General features: G+C 42.9%; 2 protein-coding genes across 2 annotated transcripts; one reads left to right on the plus strand and one right to left on the minus strand.

Annotated features, from left to right (window-relative positions):
- Positions 1 to 3112: 3112 nt before the first annotated feature.
- Positions 3113 to 4600, plus strand: kbtbd13a (kelch repeat and BTB domain containing 13a). Its single transcript, XM_078256352.1, has one exon. The coding sequence runs from the start codon at positions 3113 to 3115 to the stop codon at positions 4598 to 4600; it is 1488 nt and encodes a 495-aa protein (XP_078112478.1).
- A 1744-nt stretch (positions 4601 to 6344) lies between these two features.
- ubap1lb (ubiquitin associated protein 1-like b) lies at positions 6345 to 26546 on the minus strand. Its single transcript, XM_078256739.1, has 6 exons — positions 26443 to 26546; positions 23067 to 23172; positions 20547 to 21140; positions 15405 to 15608; positions 6912 to 7013; positions 6345 to 6789 (listed from the first exon to the last, which is right to left on the minus strand). Exons 2-6 carry the CDS (start codon positions 23169 to 23171, stop codon positions 6655 to 6657), a joined length of 1140 nt encoding a protein of 379 aa, XP_078112865.1. The 5' UTR covers position 23172; positions 26443 to 26546; the 3' UTR covers positions 6345 to 6654.
- Positions 26547 to 27698: the final 1152 nt, after the last annotated feature.

Below are 27698 nucleotides of genomic sequence, written 5' to 3' on the forward strand. Positions count from 1 at the left end.
TGCTGCAGCATATGTTCTGACAAGAACTAAGAAAAGAGATCATATTTCTCCTGGTTTAGCTTCTCTACATTGGCTTCCTGTAAAATCCAGGGTTGAATTTAAAATCCTTTTGCAGATGCAGCACCCCTTCTCTTCTCTGCTTCTCTTCATAGTTGTCAGATTAATTTACCATATAATCAATGATATAATCAAAGTAGAGGGAAGCAGGCCAGTACAGCCCGATCCGGCAGGGGAGCGTTCTAGCCCTTAATTATGCTGTTATAGTTTTAGACTGCCGGGGGACTTCCTTTGACACACTGAGCTTCTCTCTACTCTCTCTTTCCATCTGTGTGTACCCTAGAAATTATTGATTTTTTTTCACCATGTTTCCTTGGATGAGGGTGGCACCTAAATCATGGTTGCAGCTGTCCTGGTGGTCCTGCCCTGCTATGCCCTGTTACACCCTGCTATGCTCTGCAGTGCCCTGCTATGTCCTGCTGTGTCCTGCCACGTCCTGCTACGCCCTGCCATGCTCTGCCGTGCCCTGCTACGTCCTGTAACGCCCTGCAGTGCCCTACTATGCCATGAACTACTACAACTACTATTTCTGGTCATTGTTCTATTATCTTTATTGTGACTATTATTGCCATTGTTCATCATACCCCCAACCGGCACCGTCAGACACCGCCTACCAAGAGCCTGGGTCTGTCCGAGGTTCCTCGCCACTGTCACACTAAATGCTTGCTCTTGGGGGAATTACTAGAATTGTTGGGTCTTTGTAAATTATATTGTATCTAGAGATCTGTAAAGTGTCCTGAGATAACTCTTGTTATGATTTGATACTATAAATACAATTGAATTGAATTGAATTGATCACGAAAGATGCTTCAATTGAAATACATTACTTTAAAATACATGCTGACCACCACGAAATAAACAACAAAAAACGTGTCCGTGTACACGAATCAATAGATTAAATAGTGACCATTTCACAAACTGCCGTGAGACTGGGTTGTAGGGTTAGGTCTAAATGCTCAAGAAGAAAGCAGCCTTGGATAGTGTTCACGGCTGTAAAAGAGAATGTAGGAAAGTAGAGTGCAGATGGAAAAATCTTATTTTCAAGCACATTATAATATTACAAAGGAGCAATTATTACAGGGTATCAATATGATTAAGGATGCAAGAGCACAATACATTTCAGAAATTATTTCTGCCCATTAAAATAACCCTTAAAGCTTTAGTGTGTAACTTTTTGATATTAATGAACGTCTGTTACATTCAAGCCATTGCCAAATGAGTTGATACAAAGCTAATTAAGACTATCAGCTACACAACTCTCTCTGTATTTCTAAGTATGTTATTATAATTACCTCCTCTGATGAGTCCATGTTTTTTTAATCCTCCGTGTCCTCCTTAGTTACTAGCAACTGTGTGGAGGAGGGGCGGTTATGCGCGATCACGGAAGGCTTGTATCATGTGGACGCGCCATCAGTTTTAGTAAATGTCACGTTATTTTTACGTGTTCACGGGCACGTTTTTTTACCGGGAGACAGCCGGGAGACGGCCGAAAAGGACGCCCCATATGCTGGAAACAACACAGGACTTTCACCCGGGCGAGCAGGGTTCGTGTCCTGCGTGTGGCGTTTTGTTTCCCGTAGTCTTCTTAATCACAACCGTCCCGTTATTGTCGCACGTCCCCCGCGGGCGTCTTGCGGACGCTTCCAGGCATATGCGGCGTCCTTTTCGGCCGTCTCCTGGCCGTCTCCCGCCTGCGTCTCCAGCGGCCACCTTGGGGCTGCCTCCCAGCATATGCGGCGTCCTTTTCGGCCGTCTCCTGGCCGTCTCCCGCCTGCGTCCCCAGTGGCCGCTTTCCAGTCGCCTCCCAGCATATGGGGCGTCCATTTCGGCTGTCTCCCGGTAAAAAAAACGTGCCTGTGAACACGTAAAAATAACGTAACATTTACACGTAACAAACGAGAAAAACGTGCCCGTGAACACGTATCAATAGATTAAAAATAACGTGACATTTACACGAACTGCCGTGAGACTGGGTTGGATAGACAGCCTTTTGTACAATCGGGCTGTAAACGGGTTCAGGCTTTTAAAAAGCTGTCAATCAAAATGTACTTGTCGGGCTCGGGCCGAATTCTGTCGGGCTCGGGCCTTTTTGGGCCGAACTTTTAAGGCCCGATTACAGCTCTAGATAGGGGATAGTGAGGAGATGTTTGCTGTATGTGAAAAAAAATGATGTAGCCTAAAAAACACGTCAAAGCACCTTTAACTTAATTTAAGATTTTACTGATCACTTTTTTTGTGAAATTTAGGCCTTTTATTTTGGACAGGACATATTTAGACTTGAAAGAGGAGAGAGAGGGGGGATGACATGCAGCAAAGGGCCACAGGTCAGAACTGAACCTGTGACCACTGTGTTGAGGAATGAGCTGTTTATGGGCGTGCGCTCTACCAGGTGAGCTTCCCTGATTTTATGTGAGTAAAACAAACATTTTTTAGAGATGTTTGTTTTCCCCATTCTTACTTTTTCCTAAACTTGATTGCTTTTTATACACCAAATTGTTATTATCTGGGGGTTCTTAACCTGATGTTTTAATGACTTGTCTGTTTTATTTTGCTGCCTTTGTAAAGCACTTTGTAACCTGGATATTAAAAAGTGCTATATAAATAAAGAGTATTATTATTATTTATTTTCAAAGGGTTAAGGTTAGGCCTGCATATCCTGCACTCAACCTTTCAATGAGTGCTGAAATAGTGGCACGAACACTTTGTGACCTAGGGAAACAACTATTGTTACACTTGTCCTGCCACTCAAGGACAAATCTTCAGCTGCTCCACAAACAAAGAGCGATATGAATCCTCAGCACATTTACAGCTCCCTGCCATTATCCGGCTCCTCTTTCTCCTCTGGCTGCATGTCATCATAATGTATTTGAACTGTGTCACACGTCCGCCTACTATGTATAGAGTGTGTTCTCAGAGCTGTGCTGTCAACTAGCATCAGCTCTGGACAGGAGCTACTCAGTCTCACGGGCAGTATGTGGTGAAACACCCCGATGTGCAGTATTCTGATCTGGGTCACAGCTTTCTTGTTGTGAGTGAGCAGTTCAGCTGGGATGTCATGAAGATCCAGAGCAGGGAAGTGATGGAGTCCAACAGCTGTCCACAGCCAGGACACTGGAAGTCAGCGGAAAGCCTGAGGGTCAACATTGACGACAGCTCGTTCATTGTAGAGAAAAGCCTTTTGGCTGAGAACTGTGAGTACTTCAGAGCATTGTTCCAGTCAGGAATGAGAGAGTGCCAACAGGGAGAGATCCAGCTGCAATGTGTAGGGCTTCTGGGCTTTGTGGTCCTGCTGCGGGTCCTGGGCGGGGAGCAACCTGTGCTGAGCAGCGACCAGATCGTGGAAGCCATCCAGTGTACGGCTTTTCTGCAGGTGCCGGCTCTCACTGAGCACTTGATCAATACCGTCAATTCTGAAAACTGCCTACTCATGTACCACACAGCTGCCACCTACGGTGTGTGTGAGCTCTCCCACAGGTCCGCCTTATTCATCAGAGATATGTACACTGACTTGAAGGAGGATGTCCACACCTTACCCAGAAAGCTGCTAGAATACATAGAGTCCCTTCTCCCGAGCAGCTACATGGCAGTGTGCAGCCACTCGCCAACCACTGAGCTGCTGCAGGACATCCAGAGGAGCGTCTGCTACCTGGACGAAGACAGTGGACAGTGGAAGGTTCTGACACATCTACCTGCCAGCACCAGCACCACCATGGCAGGCGTGGCCGTCTTGGACAACAACCTTTACATCATCGGAGGAGTGTATGATGTAAGCAAGAAGGTAGTAGAGACGGGTTTCTGTTACAACCCTGCAGCCAACACATGGTCCACCATCTGTGGCTCCCAGCAGCTGCGCTACAACTTCACTCTGATAGGTCACGAGGGCTGCCTCTACGCTCTCGGAGGTGAGTACAACAGGAAGGCCCTGTCGTCTGTGGAGAGATACAGGGTGTCTAATGGAAGCTGGGGTTTTGTCTCCCCCCTTCCATCCCCTGCAGCCTCAGTGGTGTCGGCTGTAGCCATGAACAGGATCTTCATCTGTCTCTGGAAAGGTAAGGGGGCCACAGATATACACGAGTATGTGTCTAAACGAGACCAGTGGCTTCTGGTCACCACGCTCATCCGTACGCACAGCTATGGTCTTTATATGGTAGCCCATAAGGACAATCTGTATGTGATGCGCAATGGGCCCTGTGATGACTTCTTACTGTGTGTGATGGACTGCTACAACCTAAGTTCAGGCCAGTGGACGGCAGTGTGCGGCCAGTACGGGAACAGTAAAGGCTCTCTACTCACTGCTGTGGTCAGAGGAGACTCCGTGTTCACACTCAGCCGTCAGGTGACCACAGAGTATACTGTAGAGGATTACCAATGGAGAGTAAAGCGTGAGATGTGTGGTTTTGGCAGGATTGGATCCATATATACATTTCTGATGAGGCTGCCTAAAGCCACTGTCTCCCCTATAGGACATTTTCCAGATCTGACTCGGGACAAAAACCTCAGAGACTGTCCCACATACTCCCCACAATGCTCTGATAACCTGTAAGAGCTGCTGAAAGAAGTAACAGCATTACGTATTTAAAATACGAACTATGAGTAACTGTATTCCGTTACAGTTTAAATTGGTGGTATTCTGAATACAGTTACTGTCTTTAAAATAGATTACTTGTGTGTGCGCAGTGCACCTGCACCACACACCAGACGACAATGGCAGAGGAGACGCACAGCCAGGACACTGTCTGGAATGTGTTTTTGGCATGAAAATGTAAAGAACTTTTGAAGAGTTAGAGATACTGATCCAGCTCTGTGTCATCTGAGTGTGGGCAGTGTGTTCCAATGAAAGTTTTTTGGGTTTCCTCCGTGGCACAAGTGCATGGAGTTCTCCGTGGAGCAGGGCAGAGCAGTGGAGGTCCACTGAGATCTGCTGGATGATGCAAAATGAGAAGCAAAAAAACGTTCATCTGCACATACTGTCCATACTCAGATGACACAGAGCTGTTTTAAAATCATCAAAGTATTTCTACTACATTCTTAGCGACCCAGACAAATAGGTGCAGCATCATATACTTTTAAAAGTTATTACCTTACCCCCCCCATACACTTGTGAAAAATCAGTGCATCGGTCTTAAAACTCTTTAGAGCTCTGTGTCAGTACTTCAGTATCAAATCTATTCCGCTTGCTTATTGAGGGAATGCCCAAATCAATAAACACCGTTCCACGTTTTCATGTTTCAACGCTACTACCATGCACCCAGACAAGCTCACACATACACACAAGTGCGAAGTGGCTTCAAACCCCCTTTAACGAGCTGTCATTTAAAGATATGATTGTAATATTTCTATAGGCTACCTGTCGACCTACCTAACGACTATACCTACGTTCTATATGTTGTGCCTATATTGAGTTGTGTACTTACATTATCCCAAATGTTTCCAACAATGTTCAAATCTAGAGAAATCTGTCATTTTAACCAATGACAGAGCGTTCCGTTTGGTCGCCTGTCAGGTGTCATGTAACCTGACCCCTCTAGTTACTCTAACATTGGTCAAAATACGGCAAACAATGGATGATTCGTTCGAGAGTAATTGTAAATCATACAATGTCTCAGAATTATATTCGGTAACAAAAATACAGCAAATACCTAATTTATTGATATGATATATCGATATGGTCCAGTTTACTACAATGTGCTACGTTGAAAAGACTTGGGGTCAGGCTGGCGCTTGGTGGCTGAACCGTACCTTAACGTTGTAAGGTTACAACATTGTTCTACATGCTCATAAAGTTATCTTTAGCTGTATAGACGACTAATAGAAACAAGACAAACATAATTATATACATATTGTATGTTTTACTAAATGTTGGTATTTTGTTTGTCTGTTGACAGTAAAATGTGAAGTCTGACTCAGATATCACAGATATCTCAGTTCTGTAAACTGAGATATATAGAAAATTATGGACAAAACAAAAAAAAAATAGCAGCCAACTTGTGATCAGGTGGAAAAATCCTTTAAAAAACAGTGGATCAGTTTGGGTGATGTTAAAGTGAATACATAACAATATGTTGATGTTTATGGAAGCTTTCTGTTTGTGGGAACTAGATCCCTGATGGACACTGCTCCTGTTTTTCTCAGGAAACCAGTCTTGGATGGGTTTCACAGACGGGTTCATCCCAGGAGAGGAGGTTATATAAGGCCAGAACACAGAGGAGGATAAAACAGAAAGCTGCAAATAGCATTCAAGCTGTCACGTGAATGATAATTAAAGAAAAACACTGCCGTGGTGGATTTTCATGACATGTGTTTAATAAATCTGTCACAATTACAACTACTCAGATACACAGATCACACAAGTTCAGCCACTTTCACACATTGTTGACAAACAGGAACCAAACTGTGCACTGTGGCACATCATCATCCATATAATGTAATATATCAACAAAATACTTTCCCTGAGTGAAGGCCACGTCCATCTCCAGCTCTAATAATATTAATGTGTTTACTCTCTCTCTGTGCCTTATCAACAGGCTGTTCATATTCTCCTACAGTAAATAACACGTTAGCTCTGTGTGTGTGTGCGTGCGTGTGTGTGCTGATCTATCACGCCACACGCATCATCAGCTCCTCCAGCGCACGCTCTCTGTGGTTTTCATGCACCAGCAGCACTTCTTTGATGGCGTTCTGCTGGAAGCCCATCTCATTGAACTGACTCAACAGATGAAGGAACTCCTTTGCCTCAAGAGAAACACACCATTGTGTTTTTTTATACAATAGTATCAATAAAAGTGACTGCATCAAAGGAAAAGTGTAAAGTATCGTTGTCTCTATGAAGAAGAAAGACGTCTTGCATGTCTTACCTTCGTTTCACAGTTTTGAAACATCTCCAGAGCCTCTTCTACCAGAGCCATGTCATAACCCAGCTGACACAGATGGTCACATGCCACCAGGTAGCTCAAGACCTGCAAACACACACAGAAACATCCATTCATGTAGGACACAGCAACACCATGTGGGTCAAATAGGTTCAGAATCCAAAAGGAAAAGAGTGTTCAAATCAATGTTGTCATTAAAGTAAAAAAGGAAATGTCCCGCAATGGATTATATGGTAAAATCAGGAAAATGTCCTCTCAGTTTAGAATAGAATAGAATAAAATAGATCTTTATTGTCATTGTTTTCAACAACGAAACACAGTTTTGCAGCTGTCAATATGACAGTTAAATCGCAGACAAATAAAACATTTAAATAGTAAAATATAAAATAACAACAAAATACAAAATTTAAGGTGGCGCATACAGTATATACATTATTGCACTTCCAGTTGTGGGGTTTATTGCACACAAGTCTTTATAGAAGAAGGAGGTGGAGAGAAGGGTTTGTGCTTTTGACTGCCTGTGGGAAAAAGCTGTTTTAGTCTGTTGGTTCTGGATCTGATTGTCCTGTATCTTTTTCCAGAGGGCAGAGGGGAGAACGTGTGATGCCCAGGGTGAGTCCTTTATGATACAGCTGGCTTTCTTTTGGAGTCGGCCAGTGTATATGTCTCTGAGGGTGGGTAGTGTTGTCCCGATGACACGCTCTGCTGCCTTCACCACCCGCTGCAGGTCCTTCCTGTTCTCCTCTGTGCAGCTGGAGAACCACACCGTGCAGCAGTAGGTTAGGAGGCTCTCTATTGGTGACCGATAGAAGTTGGTCAGCAGGTGTTGAGGGAGGTGAGCGTGCCTTAGCTTTCTGAGGAAGTAAAGGCTCTGTTGGGCCTCCCCCACCTGATGGGAGATTTGTGTGGTCCAGGTGAGTCAGCCGAGTCAGCCGAGAGGTGCACACCAAGGAAGTGGAAGCTTTCCACTCTCTGTACCTTCTCCTCGTGAACGTAGAGGGCAGAGTGCTCGGTGCACTTGCATCTTCTGAAAACCACAATTACCTCCTTAGTTTTTGTGGTGTTTAAGTCCAGGTTATTGTGAGAACACCATTTTATAAAATGCCGAATCTCCTCACTGTAGGCTGACTCATTGTTCGTTATCAGCCCTACTATGGTGGTATCAAATTGATCAAATATTTAAAAGTTCTCATGCAGAAAAATGTCCCCTGTGACTGTCATACTATTATATTATCTGATTATCACTCATGCATTAACATAAAAACATGAGTTCACTGTTGTAGCGTTCATTCATTCATTCATTCAACCTTTATTTATACTCAAGATCATCAAGGGGCGGCCCTCACATCGAGTCAATTAGGAAGACAAAAAAGAAAACAAATACACAGAAAAGGCGCCACACAAAGAATGATGTGTACCATAGACATGACGGGTTATGAATCTCAAGGCAGAGTGATAGACTGGGTCCAGAGATTTAATAGTTGAAGATGATGCATGTCTATAAATCACATCACCATTAAATAGATAGATAGCTTTATTGTCATTCAACTGTACATACAGAGTGCACATATGAACAAGATTTTGTTCCATTTGCTCATAAATACTGCTTAAACTAAAAACAAAAGTTAAAAAATGAAATGAATATAAAATATATTATTATATATATATAATATAAAATAAATACAAATTCCCAGAGTGTTAGTTTTACATTAAAATATGACACTAAAAAAATTATTAATATTGAAGCAGATAAAAACAGTTATTGCACGTTTAAAATAATAGATACTGTTATTGCATGTTTATAATGCAGTGTCATAGTCCACATGAGGCCCACTGCAGGGGATTATTATGAGGGGTAATTTTGAGTTCAGGAGTCTGATGGCTTGTGGGAAGAAGCTCTTGCAGAATCTGTACTGTATGCTGCCAAACCTCTTGCCAGAGGGCAGCAGAGAAAACAGTCTTTATGACGATGGGTGAGGTCTGTTTTGTCTGTGATGTTTTGGGCCCGGGTCAGACATTGTTTGGGTGCAAGGTCCTGGCCGCTGTCTTCACCACTCTCCCTACACTCATCCAGTCTGAGGCTCTGCAGTCCCCAAACCAGACAGAGATACAGCTGGTCAGTATGCTCTCTATAGTGCCTCTGTAGAAAGGGTTAAGGATGGGAGGGGGAAGGTGTGCTCTTCCTATCCGGCGCAGAAAGTGAAGACGCTGCTGTGCTCTCTTCACATGAGAGGTGGTGTTGAGGGACCATGACAGACTGTCTGTGATCGGCACCCCTAGGAACTTGGTGCTGCTGGCTAATTCCACCACGACGGTGTTGTTGTTGTTGACTAGAAGTGGTGTGTGACTGTACTGGTTTCTCCTGAAGACAACGATGATCTCCTTAGTTTGATCCACATTCAGGAGCAGGTTGTTTCTCATGCACCAGTCTCACCTCCTCCGTGTAGGCCTGTTCATTGTTGTCCTGGATGAGGCCCACCACTGTCGTGTCGTCCGCATATTTTACAATGTGGTTTGTACTGAACCTAGCACGGCAGTCGTGGGTCATCATGGTGAACAGTAATGGACTCAGGACGCAGCCCTGAGGGGAGCCGGTGATGACGCTGGAGATGTTATTACCAGCCCTTACAGATTGAGGTCTGTTTGTTAGAAAGTCCAGTAGCCAGTTACACAGGGGGGTCCCAGTTTACTTACCAGAGGCTGGGGGATGATTGTGTTGAACGCCGAGCTAAAGTCCACAAAAAAGCACATGTGTGTTCTTCTCCTCCAGATGTGCCAGGCTCAGGTGGAGTACAGAGGAGATGGTGCCTCTGTGGAGCGGTTGGGGCGATAAGCAAACTGGGAAGGGTCAAACGTGTGGGGGAGTTTTGAGATGATGTGGTCCTTTACCAGCCTCTCGAAGCACTTCATCATTATTTGAGTGAGTGCTACAGGACGGTAATCATTGAGGCATGTAATTGTGGGTTTTTTGGGCACTGGTATTATAATAACAGCTTGGTTCAGTGAGGTGTTGAAGAGGTCTGTCAGGACAGGAGCTAGCTGGTCAGCGCATTCTTTAAGCACCCATCCTGGGATGTTATCAGGGCCTGCTGCCTTCCAAGCACTTTCTTCAGGGCCATCCGGACGTCAGCTGTGTCAAGACTGAGTGCCTGCTCATTTGGATGAGGAACAGTTTTTCTCGCAGGAGTGTTGTTAATTGCCTCAAACCGTTACATGAAGAAGAAGTTATTTTTTATTCTAATTTACAGCCTTCCAAAAACATTGCAGGGTTTGAATATGAGCTGTTTTGTTTTTTTAAGAATTCACCAACACTGCGAAACATTTCGGCACAGAAAAAAGTCTGAATATTATTTCCTGTTGCTGGAATTTGATGGTTGAGATGACTGCGGATACATTTGCGAGATGGACATACTCCCATTTCCCTGCGTTGAAACAAGCTGTCCCGTCACTGTTCCTGTGGTCAGAGCCAGAACCAGAGACGGTACGGACAACATCTGTGTCCCAACAGGTAACGGTACGGACAACATCTGTGGCCCAACAGGTAACGGTACAGACAACATCTGTGTCCCAACAAGTAACGGTACGGACAACATCTGTGTCCCAACAGGCAACGGTACGGACAACATCTGTGTCCCAACAGGTAACGGTACGGACAACATCTGTGTCCCAACAGGTAACGGTACGGACAACATCTGTGTCCCAACAGGTAACGGTAGGGACAACATCTGTGTCCCAACAGGTACATCAGTGCTGACACACTAATAGTTAACACTATTTTTCTAAGTTCGATTTTTTCCAAACCTTCAAATTATCACAAATAAATTAAATGTAAAAATAATGACAAGGAAAAGCTCACATTTGAAGAAGCTCAAACCATGAAATGTTTTCACATGAAAAAAGACTTATCTATTCATTTTATATCAATCAACTGATCAATTAATTAACTTTAAGATTTGTTGCTCTAATTATATTTCTACTCTTATGTAGCTTAATTTATAGGAAAGTATCATATTTTATAAACTGGTTGATATGTTTTAGGCAAAGCCCTCTTTATTGTAAAGTCCCTAATAACTGCAGCAGTCACATACATGTAGTTTCCCTCTGAAATGTAGCAGAGTACAAGTAGAAAGTTGCATGAAATGAAAATACTCAACCTACATGTTAAATCTGTCACATCGTGGGCTTACTATAAAAGTTCAAGTCTGTGGAGAATGAATATCTTCATCATGTTTATACGTTTCTTCAATAACAAACCAGTTCACCTTTGTCACAAAGCCCTGCGAAGCTGAACGCAGCTGTATGATCCTAACCTCAGACAGACTGCTTCATGGAACAACACAGCCACACTACTGCTGTCCCTGGGTCTGATGAGTGCATGGTGCAGCAAAATCAGATTTTTTTAAATAAATTTTAGTGCTTTAAGTTAGAGTTTGCAAACTTGTCTGTTAGTGACAGAGGACAAACAGTTACAGGTTCATAGGGCTTGAAACAGGTTTAATATCCTGTGTGTCTGTCGCCGATGCTATGCACCTGTAACCCAGTCAAGGAAAGGTTTAACACTTTTGACAGGCACTGTATCTGTGTCACGTTCTCATTAGGGGCTGAGCCTCCCTAAAGGTCTGATCCTAGATCGCCCCTGGTGTGGCGGAAAACTACTTAAGTTAGGTGGAATGTATTTAAGGGGTTAAAATGTATCAGAATCTTCTCTTACCCATCGACCCTGCCATGTGGCTTTGGGATTTACTCTAAGCAGAGGTGAAGCAGGGTTATGGGAAAACACAGAGCAGGCTGTGGAAACTGTCTATTTTTACACTGGCTTAAAGTGGCTTAGTATACTGTCGTTTAGTTTCATTTCCACCTCGAGTTGGCGAGTTGGTACAGTTATATATATATATATGTATATATATATATATATATATATATATATATATATCAATGCCTTCAATGCTCTCTCACCCTGGGACCAGCACTTAAGGTAAGTTAAGACACCAAAACGACTAGTTAAGATTAGAAAAGGATCATGGTTTGGATTAAAACACTCAAGGGGTTGCATCCATTTTGCCTTAAATGACAACTGATAGCAGCAAAGAGTAGAACAGATTTAAAGTTTGAAAGCAACACGATTGCTCACAGAGATTCTGGCAAAATCTGGTTGGTTTAACTGAAAGAGTGCTCGCCCACAATCAGCTGATCACAATGCAGCTGATGAGGTTGGGATAGAGAGAAATGTGAAGCATAGAAGTCTTCCTGAATGAACTTAAACTGAGCTTCATATGTACCAATGATTCATGAGGACAGGCTCACTGTGTGTGTGTGTGTGTGTGTGTGTGTGTGTGTGTGTGTGTGTGTGTGTGTGTGTGTGTGTGTGAGAGAGTGAGAGAGAGAGAGAGAGAGAGAGAGAGAGAGAGAGAGAGAAAAGAGAGTGGACAATATATGTAAGTTATTAATAGCCTAACTTGTTGGCAGTGCTGCTTTGTCACCTTTAATATGCAGTGTCAGTGCTGTTGCAACAGCAGTAGTTGAAAACATATCCAACAAAGTAGAACAAAAAAGTTAAAAAGAGAGAAAATAACTAATTTCATTAGCGCATTTCGTTGATTTACATGCGAGAAAGGGAGTAGGAAGAAGTATAATTTAATCCTTTAATCCTTTAATCCTTTCATAATTAAATCATTATTTACCAAAACTTAATATAATTATAGTTTGACATACATGGCACTTATCACACCCATAGTAACCTAATTACAGTTAAATACACTACATAATTACACAGCTATATACATTAAATCTTAATTGTCTTGAATACATGCATATACATATACACATACCTACATACATCTAGTGATCAAAGATTCTTCGTCCCTGCATTTAGTGAGGATCATATCTTTATAATTTTGCCTAAACTGGATAATGTTTGGACATGCAGACTGTTCCACAATTTCACTCAACAAATTGAGATAAATTGACGAACATGTTATTATAGTTGTTGAACACTTTTGTTTGTTTTTAGATTTAATTTCCCCCTAAAATTATAGCCTCTCTCTCTTTCATAGAAAAAATTCTGAATATTTTCTGGTAGTACAGTAGATTATATATAGCTTTATACATTACCTAAACTGTTTGAAATTTGACCAGATCGAAGAATTTTAGCATTTTTGACTTATATATTAGTACGAAATCTGACACTGTGCACTCTTCTTGTGGCTCTTTTCTGAAGTATAAATAGTGGTTGTAGTGTACTACTAGTATGTTTCCCCTAATCTCTACACAGTAATTTAAATATGGCAATATTAATGAACAGTATAGGATGTGGAGTGATTTATGATCCAGTGCATGTTTTGCTTTAGCCAGAACTGTAATGCTTCTTGATAGTTTGGACTGTATGTGTCTCACACCTAAAAAATATAGTTCCATCAATCTGTAGCTGTTTCCAAACAACATGATTGGTGTTTTGCTCAGATTTAATGATAACTTGTTTTTGTTAAAGCATTTTATTTTTATTTTGATAAGTTCTGAAGTAATCAAGTCCAAATGTTTCTGTAAATTGTCCCCACAACCAAAAATATTTGTCTTATCTGCAAATATGACACATTTGAATGCTTCTGAAACTTTACATATATCATTAATGTACATTATGAATAACTTAGGCCCCAACACTGACCCCTGGGGGACACCACAAGAAATGTCCAAACATTCAGATTTATATTCTCCAATCTTCACAAATTGTTGCCCGTTTATTATATAGCTCCTTACCCAATTCAACACTATTCCTCTGATCCCATACCTTTCAAGTGTATTGATTAATACGTCATGATTTATTGTATCAAATGCAAACTGCATGATTTTTCTGGTCAATGGAATTTATGATTTCTTCTGTTAATTCAATTAATGCCATAGATGATGAGCGGTTTGTTCTGAATCCATATTGACTATCTGTGAGTAATTTGTGTTTGTCTATGAAGTTTTCTAACTTTTCATTGAAAATTTTTTCTAGAATTTTGAAAAGTTGTGGGAGCAGAGAAACAGGCCTGCAATTTGTGAAGTGGTGTTTGTCTCCAGTTTTTTACAAGGGTATGAATTTTGCTGGTTTCATTTTGTTTGGGAATTTACCGGTTTGAAATTATAGGTTAAAGATGTCATTGCAGTCAGTAGATGTTTTGTTTTTACACGTATGAACAATATATGATGTCTTTTTCCACCACTGTTTTCAGAAACTCAGAATCTCAGTAGTCACTACATTAGGATATTTTTAGCTAGAAATAGAGCACCTATCTAGGGCATGTAACGGAGTCGCCAAGGAAGTTAAAAAGAGAATTAAAATGACAACATATGGACTTTGGTCTCATTTTGATGGCGTGTAAAGTCTCCTCCTTTCTCCTTCCAGTGCTGTCTTTTTTTTTTAAACGCACACCATCAGACTGTAGAAGAAAATGGAATGATCTGAAGTGGACTTTTAACTACGCATCATCACCACCAACTCTCTGAAGACGCCAATAATTTCACTGTAACTGCATGTGGCTTCTAGCACTGATTGTTATGCATTGGCCTGTTTTACACACACACACACACACACACACCACACACACGCACACACACGTGTGTGTGTGTGTGTGTGTCTCAAATGCTGAATTGTCATCTTGCCTGTTTGCCTTGAGACTACAGGAATAATATTGTGTGTAAGTGCGCCGTGCACATGATTTGTTAATTGTAGCCTTTAGGAAATATAAGTATCCTTAACCTGATTTAGTTCAATGTCTTATGTAATTGTCCAATTAATGTTTGTCTGTTATATGGTACATATAGTAGTATATAGTACTACTAGGCCTACCCCTCACCCCCTCGTGTAAGAGTACTTATACGTATTGTTTGTTTAGGTATCCAATTGTTAAGTTTGTTGATGTTATATGTTGATTAACTGTATTGTACTTTGTGTCTTTTCTGTTTATCATTTATAGAAAAAAAACACATAACCGTCAAGCCTCATCATCTGCTTCTGCCCTGAATTTGTGCAGTGTAAATAAATGGCTTAAACGGAACCACCTGTTGTCCTTCATACATTCTTGCCGATGTACCATGGCGATGCTCAACTCCTAAAACCCAATCCAAAGATAGAATTCTACACTACATGTATGCACATTATTTTATTTTTAATACCTCATTTAAATTTGTGCAAATACCACAAGAGCAGCGAGAAGCTCTGCAGCAGGATTAGTCGCTATGATTGGACAAAGATGACTTTAGGGGCGCATTTATAGTCATTTGCATAGTCATTTATGGGACAAGGCAAGGCGGGGTCGGCGCTCATTCACGTGTGCTCAATTCCACGTTGACTGTGATGTATAAAGGAAAGGTGCGCTACTGGCCTGTACTGTATGTGTCTGTGACTGACCTGGTCCGGACTCTGCTGGCCTGCACTGTATGTGTCAGAGACCTGATCTGGACTCTGCTGGTCTGTACTGTTATGTATCAATGACTGACCTGGTCCTGGCTCTGGCCTGCCCTCTGCAGGGCGATGATGGCAGTACGGAGGGGGTAACCCCGGGCAGTGATGGCCGCCAGCAGCTCTCTCTCCTCGGGGCTCAGAGCTGACAGCAGCTCTGCTGATGAGTCGGAACCATGGGAGCTGAGATCCAGGGGGCGGAGGCCTGCAGGGGAGGTACTACAGCAGTCTGGGCCCAGAGGCTGTAAGGAAACAGAGAAGAAACAGGTGGTGAGCACCACTGTGGCCGTTTTTGAAATTGCCTACTATATACTACAGACAAACACAGTAAGCAGGATGCAGTATGCAGTTACGCCCGCAATTGCTTGTGGAGCTTTTTAACTCAGAAAAGGCAGATAACCACAGGTTCACGTTAATCTTATAATCAATATTTGTCCGTGAGTCTCTTGGGTCTGTGAGGGTGGACAGGCCAGGCGGCCAGCCAGCGACCCCAGCAGGCACTAGCTGGCTGTCACGTCAGACTGTGGAACTTCTCAACTCCTAAAACATCGGACCAAATTTGCAATAGCCATCAATTTTCGAAAACTGCCCACCTTCGAGCTCTACACAATTGATTTCTTGCATAAAAAAAGTGAATTTAGTGATGAAATAGCAGATGAAAATTGTAAAAAGTTTCCAGTTGTTGGCTATATCAGCAAGCAGTTGTTGCGATTGTTGCGGCACTTTGCATTGTGGGATAATGTAGGCAAAACTGAAAAAAACCGAGGCATACTGGAGATTTTCTCCGAATCACTCCGACATCCAGGAATTTTTGGCATACTGCAGATTTAGCTTTTGTTTACATACATTACTGCATGCTAGATTTTGGCCAAATCAGTACACACTGCTAGTATAGTATGCAGTTTCAAAAACGGCTGGTGTGGTACATGTCTCAGATTGTTCCTGTAATGCTGACAGCCGCTAACCCGACTCCCCCAGATGGATTACTTCGCATTTGCTCGGCATATCCATCTGGGAACTTTCCATTGGAGAACTTTTGGGAAGCGGCGAAAATACTGGTTAGCTGATTGGATAAACCATCCGTCTATCACTAACTTGACTCCACCAGATAGCTTGCGAGACCAGGACGGTCTCATGAGGCTAATTTTCTTCACGACTAGCGGAGCCAGTTGATATATCAAACTCTTGCCGAAACCAGTCGGGAGAAGAGCAAAAATGAAGGAATACTTTCTAATTCGGATCAAACTTGCGCGATAGCTACGCTCATCTCATCCGTGGAAGCCGTGGAAGCCATGTTGTTTAGACTGAACAGTCGCTTCTCGTTGCGTCACACCTAAACCCGCCTCAAAACCAACGCTGATTGGTCGGTCGTTTGGCGAACGGCTCCAAATTTTCTCTATCTCAAGATGCCAGACTGATCTGCGAGTGGAAAACTGGAGCTCGCGAGATCAGGACGGTCTCACGAGGTTAGACAGCAGCTTGGCTGAGAGACACTTTCAGAGGACTTCCTCCTGCTAATCCTCATGAAGATCTTAGAACCTGGCTGCATTTAGGGAGCAGAATTTACACAGGCTATTTTTACAGTTCAGACCCCTGAAATTATTTTGGAAAGGTCAATTGAAAAGACATGGTTAGGATTTCATCTTCCAGATAACAGTGTTGGCATTCATAATCTATAGCAGTTAAGTGAAGTGAATATTTTCAGCGCTTAAACTTATTGTCAGACAGCCCTTTACTTTCTGCAGGGTAAAATATTTCTGTCAATGGAGTCTGGTGGCTTTAAAAAGAGCAGAGATAGCGGCTTGTCTAAAATGTGTTTAGCTGCTGCCTCCATCCACAGCAGGACATTGGCTTAGCTCTATGTCGGTCCTCCTACCTGCTGCTCCAAACTGGGGGCGCGCCCACCGCCATCTACTGTAGCTAACACACTGACTGTGGATCATACAACCAGCTATCCCTGTTAAGGAATTTGAAGAATGACTTACAAACAGTCAAAGTAATCCTGGTGTCGGGCAGTTGTCTCAGTGTCTGTTCCTGTCTGTGTGGACAGGTATAGTAATACCCTGAGCTTCAGGCTGTCATATCCCGTCAATATGACAGCTGGTTGTTTTTTTTACAGTGCAGTCAGCATCATTAGGACAGGAACATTTTTCATTGTATACAGCACAATAGATTTGAAATTATACAATAACTATAATGATAAGGTGCTCGCCAGGGGCAGAACCAGATGTTGTAAACATCCAGGGCTCAGACCAGACCTCCAGGGGTCCCGGGACAGGCTCTGCCAAGAAGATTGATTTACAGCACCAGAACACAACTAAAAAGAGAACAACTGTCTGGTGTTTCTATTACTTTTATTCCTGCCCTATGTTTTAAAGGGTCATTTCATTTTTTTTTTTTTTAAACCTGAACTATTTCCCCATGCATGTGTGTCTAATAGACTGATGTGTACAAAAGTCTTTAAATTGGTCCAGTATTGAGCGAGAATGCAGTAACAGGCGGGAAATTGTGCACCCTTGATTTCTGTCCACTAAAAGTGATTGTTTTTGCCACTGACAGGCTCAGACTTCTTCTACGAAGACACTGTGGATGTAAACACCTCACAATAAAGTACAACGCTAAATACCTTTGCTCATGTGATCCAACTGTTTTGGTGCTTGAAATAAGTTTACCAAAGTCATAAAGTAGTGTAATATATAAATAAGATAGTAGATAAATGTATACTATATGTCTTAAATGAAATATTAAAGTAGAAGTGTTGTCTGTCATTCTACTTTCACCATAGAATGACTCAATAATGACTTCATCCTGTATATCAAGCTTCATAGGATGTGTGCACATGAAAAATTAGTTACTACAGGTTTCTTTTTCAAACCAAATATTTATTCTATATGAAAAACACAGAAAATGTACAATATTTACATAAATCTGGGCAGAGATGGAGGTGGTGACTGCTGGAAAGATGCTACATGGTGGGGATGGCTGGGGATATGTAGGTTACCTGGTACTGATGGCTGAGGGATATGTAGGATACCTAGTGCTGATTGCTGGGGATCTGTAGGTTACCTGGTGCTGATTGCTGGGGATCTGTAGGTTACCTGGTGCTGATGGCTGGGGATCTGTAGGTTACCTGGTGCTGATGGCTGGGGATCTGTAGGTTACCTGGTGCTGATTGCTGGGGAGCTGTAGGTTACCTGGTGCTGATGGCTGGGGATCTGTAGGTTACCTGGTGATGATGACTGGGGTTCTGTAGGTTACCTGGTGATGATGGCTGGGGATCTGTAGGTTACCTGGTGGGGATGGCTGGGGATCTGTAGGTTACCTGGTGCAGGCAGGATGGAGATGGAGAGATAAGCATGAAGATCAATGAGCACTGGCAGCTGTCAATCATCTATCAAATAAATACAAAAGGAGACAATTCATTGTTCTCAGTCTCACTACTTTTCTCCCTTCCTCTAAATCTACACATAACAATCACACATACAGCACGTGTACATGTGTTGTATGTAGCCTATGTAAATACAATTCTATGAAAGATGTCTCATGTGCACAGAACAGTTTGATAAAACAGTGGCCAAAATATATCTTTTCAGCTATACTATTTGTAAGTGAAGCTCATTTTTACACAACAAAACCTTTACAAACTGTTGTCAAACAAATGTAAGGTAACGAGTATCAAATCCAGTCTATGCGTTGCGCACAGAAGCAACATCTAGCAAAGATCGTCACATTTATGCATAATTTTTTGTAAAAAAAATAAACTTACCTGTCTTCAAATGGATCTTTATTGTTGCAATATTCATCTTTGTCGAACGCATAAAACCAGACAGCCTCAGAATTATCTCCACTCTGTCGCTTTTTGGCCCAAGTCGCTTTAACTCTTCCTCGTTTTCCACTTTGCCAAAGATGTTAGTTTGAAGTCAAGATGAACCCAGCCAAGATTTAAAATGGTGGTAGATGATTTCCTGGTTAGTTCTACAGAAAATGGCGACGGACAAGCAAGTCAACCAATTATACTTAAAAAGAGAGGCTGATGACACACACTCTTCTCTGTCTCCTTATTGGCCGTGTAGGTGATGTATGACCTCGCAATAAAAATGACCCGGAAGCCAAGGTTCCGCCGATTGCGGAGACATTCAAACAAGGGGGTAAGCTTCTCCTCGGAACGCGTAGCTCCTATGGCGCCATTTTCATGCTAACAAGCCATCACCTCCCGTTAGCATTCCATTGACTGCCATTCATTTTGGCGCCACTTTGACAGCGAATAACTTTACATCTGAAGCGTTTAAAAACTCTATTTGTCCATTGTTTATTTCCAAAGAAACATGACAATGTATAAAAGGCTCCATTACCTTGTATCTCACATAGCAGGCGTTTTTGTAAAAATAGGCTAATGATTGTGTCATAACCACGCGACTTACTGTCGCACAGTAGAGAAATTACCGTACAGTACAGGAGAAGCTCGCAGGCAGTTTCGACTCACATTAGATGTTTAAGTTTAATTACTAATGTTAACTAGCATTTTAGTTAGCAATAATTAGCCTGTGTCCATGTTATCTCCTAACATATACCTACGCTCTCCGTCTCTGCAAGATTCGGAATGATTGAGATTTCTCTTGGCACAGCTACCAGGAGACTTACAACTTTCAGACAGGTTGCTCACGTCACATCTACGTCTTTGACCTCAGTTGGAGGCTGCGCAATAACTCTCAGCCATCACCAGAAAAGTGCTTCTAATATCCTTCACTGGTCTCCGTCCAGAGCAACGGGATCTGTTGGTCCATTTTATATATGTCAATGCATTTAAACCATATGTCTGCACTGTAATATTGCTGAGATATATTATATAGCATCGTTTTAATGTTTGGGTGCATCCTGAGACCTCCAAGAGGACAGAATCAAATCATTGAAACATGTATTTCTATAATCTACAATATGATGACATCAAACACATGGTGTGAGATGTTTCGCAGTAGAAATATCAAAGGCACACACAAAGCACAGACCTATTTCTTTTCATCAGACCCTTCCTTGGTCCAGCACCATCCTTGATTCAAGTGTGTTAGTGAAACTTAAACACATGCTGGAACTCTCTTCCTCAATAGTCAGACTGCTATTTGAAATGAGCGAATGAAACCGTAGCTCCATTGCTCCCTTATGTTTAAATGTTTGGCTCTTACCGTGCGTGCTATGGCGTTGCTGTAGGTACTGGGCAGCCCGTCGATGGTATTGGCTCTGGTAGTGGGGGTCCTGTGTGAGGACGGGCTCTTGGATTGGCTGTATGTGTTGGGATCATGTTGTCGGGACGTGTCCAGCCCCGACAGGGAGCACTGTCGTAGGTTCTTCCTGCGCTGGTGTGGCAGGCTGCTGAGGCAGGCCGGGGGGTGCAGGAGGTCTGGGATGAAGGCTCTCTGTGCTCTCCTCTGAGCACGCTGACATAAAGCAGCAGGACGCTCCCCACCAGAGCCGCCTTTCACTAACAAACGGATCTTGGCTTTCTCTGCAGCGCTCTCTCCATCATCCTCCGAGTCCGAGATGGCCAGCGTAGTGCGCAGGACGGCGGGGTTGAGGCTGTGGGAGCGCTGGCGAGGATTGGGCTCCCAGTAGTCGGAGCAGTGGCGGCTGGCCAGGCGGCTCTGCTGCGGGCTGCTGAACATCATCCAGTACGGCGGACAAGATGGCTGCAGTCCTGATGAGGAGAGCTGCGGCCGAAGCTGGCTGCTGAAGCCGCTCTGTAGCCCAGTTAGTACCCAGTTCTCCAGATGGAACTCGTACTGTCACATGGACAAACAACATGTTAGTGACACAAACTGTTCTGCCAAGCCTACTACCTTGTAGCTTTCTTTTTTCTCTCGTCAAATATCAATATTTCAACATGCTTTGCGACATTAGCCTTAATGGCTCCACTCCAGGAATCTCACTAAGTCTGTTGGTCGAGTTCTGCACTGAAGCATAGACTGTAACAATTGTGTATGTAGGTGGTGTCACCCATTGGTTTGTGGACTGCCGTTTTGAAGCCTTGAATTTGGCGATAGGGGGTTGCCATCTTGTTTTTTTCCAACCAGATGTGATGAGTTTTGACGAGAGGGTGGAGCTGGGGAGCGTGATGCAGCCAAGCCAGTGTCGTTAATGGTTTCATGGCGCTGTGCTAAGCTAAATGCTAAAGAGGGAAAGTTGCTGATTTTCAACCCGTCTGAAGCGTTTAGCCAGCGGAGATTCATTGGTGGGTAAACACAGACCTCCGGGTACTGGAGACATTCATCTGCATGTACGGCAGAACAGAAAATCTGCAGACTTTTTCTTACAGCTATAATGCGCAACTATTTTATATTAATGAACGTCCATCCAAATAAGTTGATGCAAAGCTAATTAAGTCAATTCACATTAATTAATCAACTCCACAAAACTCTCTCTGTATTTCTCAGTATGGCTATGTTTGCTAAATGGTGTAGTCCGGCAACATTTGCGGGCAGAAGCTTGAGTGATGCTTTTTACGTCACCGCTAAGAGAGGAAACAGTAGCGTTCAGCTATCTCTTCTGAAGAGTCCATCCTGTTTATTAATCCTCTGCGTCCTCCTTTATTTGACAGATTAAACACTACTGGCAACTGTGTGTACGAGGGGTGGGGGTGCGGCATCAACAGAAACCATGCACTATGGCTTTAAGTTACCAGCCAACCCTAGTGCTAGCTAGCCAGCCTTGAGCCAAGACATTTCGAGGCGACCAAATGTTCCGATGAACTTTGCTTAAGTGAAAACACACAGTGAGAGGGTCAAAGGTTAAGATGAGAACACGGACAACAGCCAAAAACAAGTTGAGGTGTATTTTAATGTCCATAGTGTTAGCATTGTTAGCATTACTAAGCCTCTGTCCTGATTGACAGGTCCTAAAGCATCCCCTGCTTTATCATCTATTTTAAAATAAATGGGACCATCATTTACTGAATGAACATCATGCTGTGTTGAAGAAGATTTTAAACTAAATCAAATGAGAAGTAGATTCATTTTCTCATAGACTTCTATAGAAACAGACTTCTTTTTGGAGCCAGTGGAGTCTCCCCCTGTTGGAGTTACAGAGAATGCAGCTTTAAGGAGCTTCAGCTTTGGCTTCACTTCTCGGACCTGGAAGCTTCCTCCATTATTTTACAGTCTATGGTCTGAAGTGATGTATCTCTGTCAACATCTGTTTATGATGACAGATGTCTAGATGGAAAGTCAGAGGATCACCAAAGTTAATAAAATTCATCCTGAGGGGAACATGAATGTCGGAACCATATTGCTGAGCAGGTAGAGTACAGAGGCTTTATTCCTGAAAACAGCTGCTGCTGCTGGAGACAACGCTATGAGAGCGGTGAGAGTGAACCAGAACAGAAGCTGTGAGTTGAACAATGCGTTGATACTATAAAGCTCTGTGAGGGTTTTCTGGGTTCATCACTATGTGCAATCCTTTCATATTACACATAATAATTAGATCAATTGTGAAGCTTTAAGGGGTCTGGTCCAGTGAATTCACCTGTCTGAAGTTTGCAGTCAATCATACACACACAAATTAATTTGAAAAGCAAAGTTATTTGTTTCTGCCTGTAAAGCAGATAATAATAGCAAGTGTGTGTGTTTGTAAGAGAGATCATCAGTGAGTCTGTGTGTCACATACTGTATGTACACATACACACCTACTGTACACATTCAGACCACACTCACCTCTGTATCCTGCAGTGTGCTCAGATAATCAGGGACAATAACTTCCACGTCTTCTTTGACTTCCTGTGAGACACTCTGTGGCATCTTCAGAGGGACACCGTCCATCCTGCTCCCACGCACGCACATGCACACACACACGCACACACACACACACACACACACACACACACACACACACACACACACACACACACACACCGTTTGACTTTTGATTCTTGAACACAGAGAAAGTAGCAGGAACAGACAGTATCAGTGGGTGGGACCTCAAACTGTGTGCTGACCAAACAGCGCTAGTGTTCACTATGATACAACCTGTCACTGGCTCAGTCCATCATACCCACAGGCTTCAAAATGTCCAACACCATTCCTGTATCAGGAAAAACCAGACTAGCCACCTGGATGACTGCCGCCCAGTGGCACTCACCTCTATAATGCTTTCAACGACTGGTCAAGGGTTACATCTGCTCCTCACTACCAGCACAATGGATCCAATATAGGTACCCAGCACAATGGACCCATCACAGTTACCCAGCACGATGGACCCATCACAGTTACCCAGCACGATGGACCACTACAGTTGTGAGTCAGTTGTTTGAGTTGCTTGGTTGCTGCAAACGGATTGGATTAGAAGCAAGCCAAGACCAACCTTTCTTGGTAATCTTTGTGTGCTTGTTTTTCCCAGCATCTGAATGTGATGGCTGCGCTCATATATTCCCAAACAAACCGTTCTTTTTGTGTTCAAATGTGATCTGAACAATTATACTTTAGTTTGCACTCTCGGTGGGCTAGTTTAACCAAATACCACAACTGAGTCATCTTTGAAATTAACTTACAATGTCAACGCAAAATAACCAAATCCTTTTTCTGTTGGTCCACTTTTTAGTCTGTAGAGGACTGAACACTGCTAAGGACAAGGGCAGACTGCAGCGTATCATCCGCTCTGCTGAGAAGGTGATTGGCTGCAATCTGCCGTCTCTCCAGGACCTGTACGCCACCAGGACCCTGAGGCGGGCAGGAAAGATTGTAGCCGATCCCTCTCACCCCGGACACAAACAGTTTGAACCCCACCCTCTGGCAGGAGGCTGCGGTCCATCAGGATCAAACCTCACGCCATAAATACAGTTTCTTCCCCTCTGCAGTCAGCCTCACCAACAAGGCCACTGCCCCCCCCCATCCACCACCCCCCCCATCCCTAGTCACTACACTTTGCACTAACCTTTATCCTGGACTATACATACTCCTATTGCATATACTTTATATTCTTTGGACATTCTGCACTCAACCCATTCAGCCTATTTTTCCTTATGCAACTGTTATTTCGTATGTATATATTTGTATTATGTATATGTTCGTTTATGTTTGTACCTTTAACCAAGGCAAATTCAACGTAAGTGCACTCATTTTGGCAATAAAACTGAATCTGATTCTGAAATGAAACATATATTGTTACGCGTTTCATTAAAAATCATAATGCATTAGCCAGCACAAAATGATTTGACTTATAACACTACTGGCAAATTGTTATTGTATTATCTGCTTTACATTTTTATTACATTGTTGGCAGGTTATCACAGTATCAATTTTTATCCACAAATGCATTTATGACATGTATTTTTTTAAGCAAGAATCAGAATATAAAGAAAAAGAGCACTGACACTTATTTAGTGTTCTCTCCTGTTGAAAATATGAATATTACAGAATTACATTCATTGCCAGTATGTTTCCACATGAAAGGAATTGCCATTTTGGTGCATAACAATGAACTTTATTAGAGAAAATAAAAAGGCACCTCAGTGGTGGTACTGAGGGAGGGACAAGTGCTGCTCTTTCACTTTCCCCACCCAGATTTACCCTGCCGGTGAGGGGATTGAACCGACGACCTCCAGTTCCTGTCCCTCATCACTGCTCCCATTTAAACAGCTGATCAGCCATTGAGCATGCACAAGAAGTGGTCACTCCATTCCTCTGGACCTGTTTATGAGTGTAGCAACAGTGACCGAGGCAGACTCAGCTGTCTGAGGGGCGGGGCTCCAGCTGCATGAGGGGGTGCACAGGAAGTTCTCTAACAGGTAGGGAATCCGTTACAGCAGTGTCTCCACTGGGCCACCATGCAGGCCATCCAGAAGACACTTTTAATGCTATTTTACTCCAACTCCACCAGTGTGTCATGCGAAGCAGAATTCCACCCTAAAAGTAGAGTCACATTACATTTCCGTCCTGTACGCTGTAACCGCAGAAGACTGAATGTTGTGTTCTCGATGCTGGGAATAAATAAATATTATAATGAAAATATTACTATATATCAGATCATCACAGACTGTAAACAGTTTTAGAGCGAGCAGCTACTGTTTTTAGTGTAATTATGAGTCTAACATGGTGAAGGAAGGATGGAAATGTGAATAACAACAGAAAGGTTTCCACTGTTTGGCACTGAAACAACCAATCAGCATGATCCCTCTTTGATGTCCTCTGCAGCTTCAAACTGTCCTTATCCACTAGTCCTCCACACACCACTGAAGAAGAGCTCAGCTGACAACATGAGTAGAAGATAAAGGAACCGTCCAATCACATACAGTACACCAGGTATTATTGACTTTGTGCACGCTGAGAAAAGCTGAAAGCTAAATCAGACTTACTTTCCCATAAAGCCTGTCTGCTCATACGCTGGCCTTCTATATTGGTCCAGTGGGTTACACAATGCTGAGATGTGTGTGCAGGGAACATGTGTGTGTGTGCAGGGAACATGTGTGTGTAAACCAGAAGGCTACTGTATGCTGTGTGATGGGGATGAATCAGGTGTTTAGTGTCCTGAGAAAGCTTATCACATGTTGGCTCATTGAACACCACAACAGCACCAGGCCAGATGGTCCGGGACGTCCCACAGCACAGAGGACAGATAAGCTCATCGTGTTGTCTCTGACGTGCAAAAGAGAAGCTGCACAAACAACATGAAATGCATGTGACCACTCCCAGTTTGGCAAGCACAACTTCACTAACGGAAAGCAACACATGGAAGACACAAACACTAGATATTCTTCACCGATATCCCCATTTTATACAGCAAGTCCTGCAATAAACCAAAAACTAAATGATTTCCTAAAACAAAAAAGAAAGCTGTATTGTACTTTAAAATGATTAAAGTTGCACTGTTGTTTGTGTTTTCTGTTATTGTATTTGGGGTATTTCATTCTATTTATTTTTTAATTGTGGTGCTGACTTTAGGTTTGCCTTTGTGAACCTCTGTTACATTGTGTGTGTGCGCCTTTTGAAATAAAATATAATGTATAGCACAGCCTAATTGTTCAGTAACCTTTGTGTTCCAGTAAGTTGTAGACATGTAGATTTGAATGTTGTAATAAAACAAATGTACGCTCACCTGCGTAGTGTAGTGTTGTTGCTGCCGTCAGAGTGTTAGTTTCCTCTCAGCGGTGTGTGGAGCTCAGACTGACTGCAGGTCAGATTAGAGAGCCAGTAATCTACTGACTCCCAGTAACCTCCATCAGCTGATCCACACAGGAAGTCAACAAAGAGAGCAGAAGGTCCCACGGCTGAATACAGGAAGTGATGTAAGGCTGGCTGGAGTCAAACACTGTGGCAACATTCTTTGATTACTTATTAGGGTTCAAACCCTGAAGGGGTAGAACTCTATTGAGTTTGTGCCGTTTATTATTATTATTATTATTATTATTAGTGGTATTATTTGTTGTCTAATGCCAAATTACCAGCAATAGTGTGCAAAGGCTTCACACGAAAGTTAAGCCCCACCAGCCACATGGAGGCTCTAAAAAAAAAAAAAACAGAATCATCCGCCATGATGGACCTTCGCTAATATAAGTCATACATAAGTTCATGAACAGTTGGTCCAATCATCAACCATTTTGGAAGAGACATCTAACGCAAAGAGCTAAGAGTGCGTACCACGCTTCATTCAAATCTGTTGATTATTGGGATGCTGTATCCACGGCGATCATGAAAGAGGTGTGCGATTGGTCTCGCTCCTGTTTTAGACGGAATGAAACCAGCTGATGTTTTGTGTCTTTGCGGCTTTGATTTGGACCATGGAGCTGCTTCTTCTGCTGGCTGAGAAAGGCTTCCAACCCGTTAGTATTGTGTGACAGCAGGACACAGGCCAACGTTAGGTTCTATTGGATAATGAACCACATTGCATGCCACAGCATGCACAGAAAACATGATGAAAACATAACAATCATATTTTATGTGTGACTTTCAGCAGGGCGTGAGCTGATCCATTTGTCCAGAACATGACTGGACAAATTTCTCCCATTTGACGACTGGACAAATTTCTCTCCCATTGGTGACTTTCTTCAATGCCGTGACAATGGGAGGTTAACCCAACACTTTGTGCTCATCAGACGCCTTTTCTATGACAGCACTATTATCACGGGATTAGTATCATCTGGGGACCTTGTTTGATGTAGTAATTACACCCCCACACAGTTTCATGTGGAGCATTTTGCACGGGATAAGCAAAGCCTGCTTTTACTCAAATTTACTGACTTATCTGTCAGAGTTGGCTACTGGAGGCCCGCAGAGGACAGCCAGGGCGAGTCCGCTGCACCGCACTTGGGTCTGGGTTGCGTATCTTTTTGGGCCAGGCCTGGTAGAGGTTAC

The sequence above is a fragment of the Sander vitreus genome, chromosome 1 (assembly GCF_031162955.1).
Source record: "Sander vitreus isolate 19-12246 chromosome 1, sanVit1, whole genome shotgun sequence".
In the NCBI taxonomy this organism is placed as follows: Eukaryota; Metazoa; Chordata; class Actinopteri; order Perciformes; family Percidae; genus Sander; species Sander vitreus.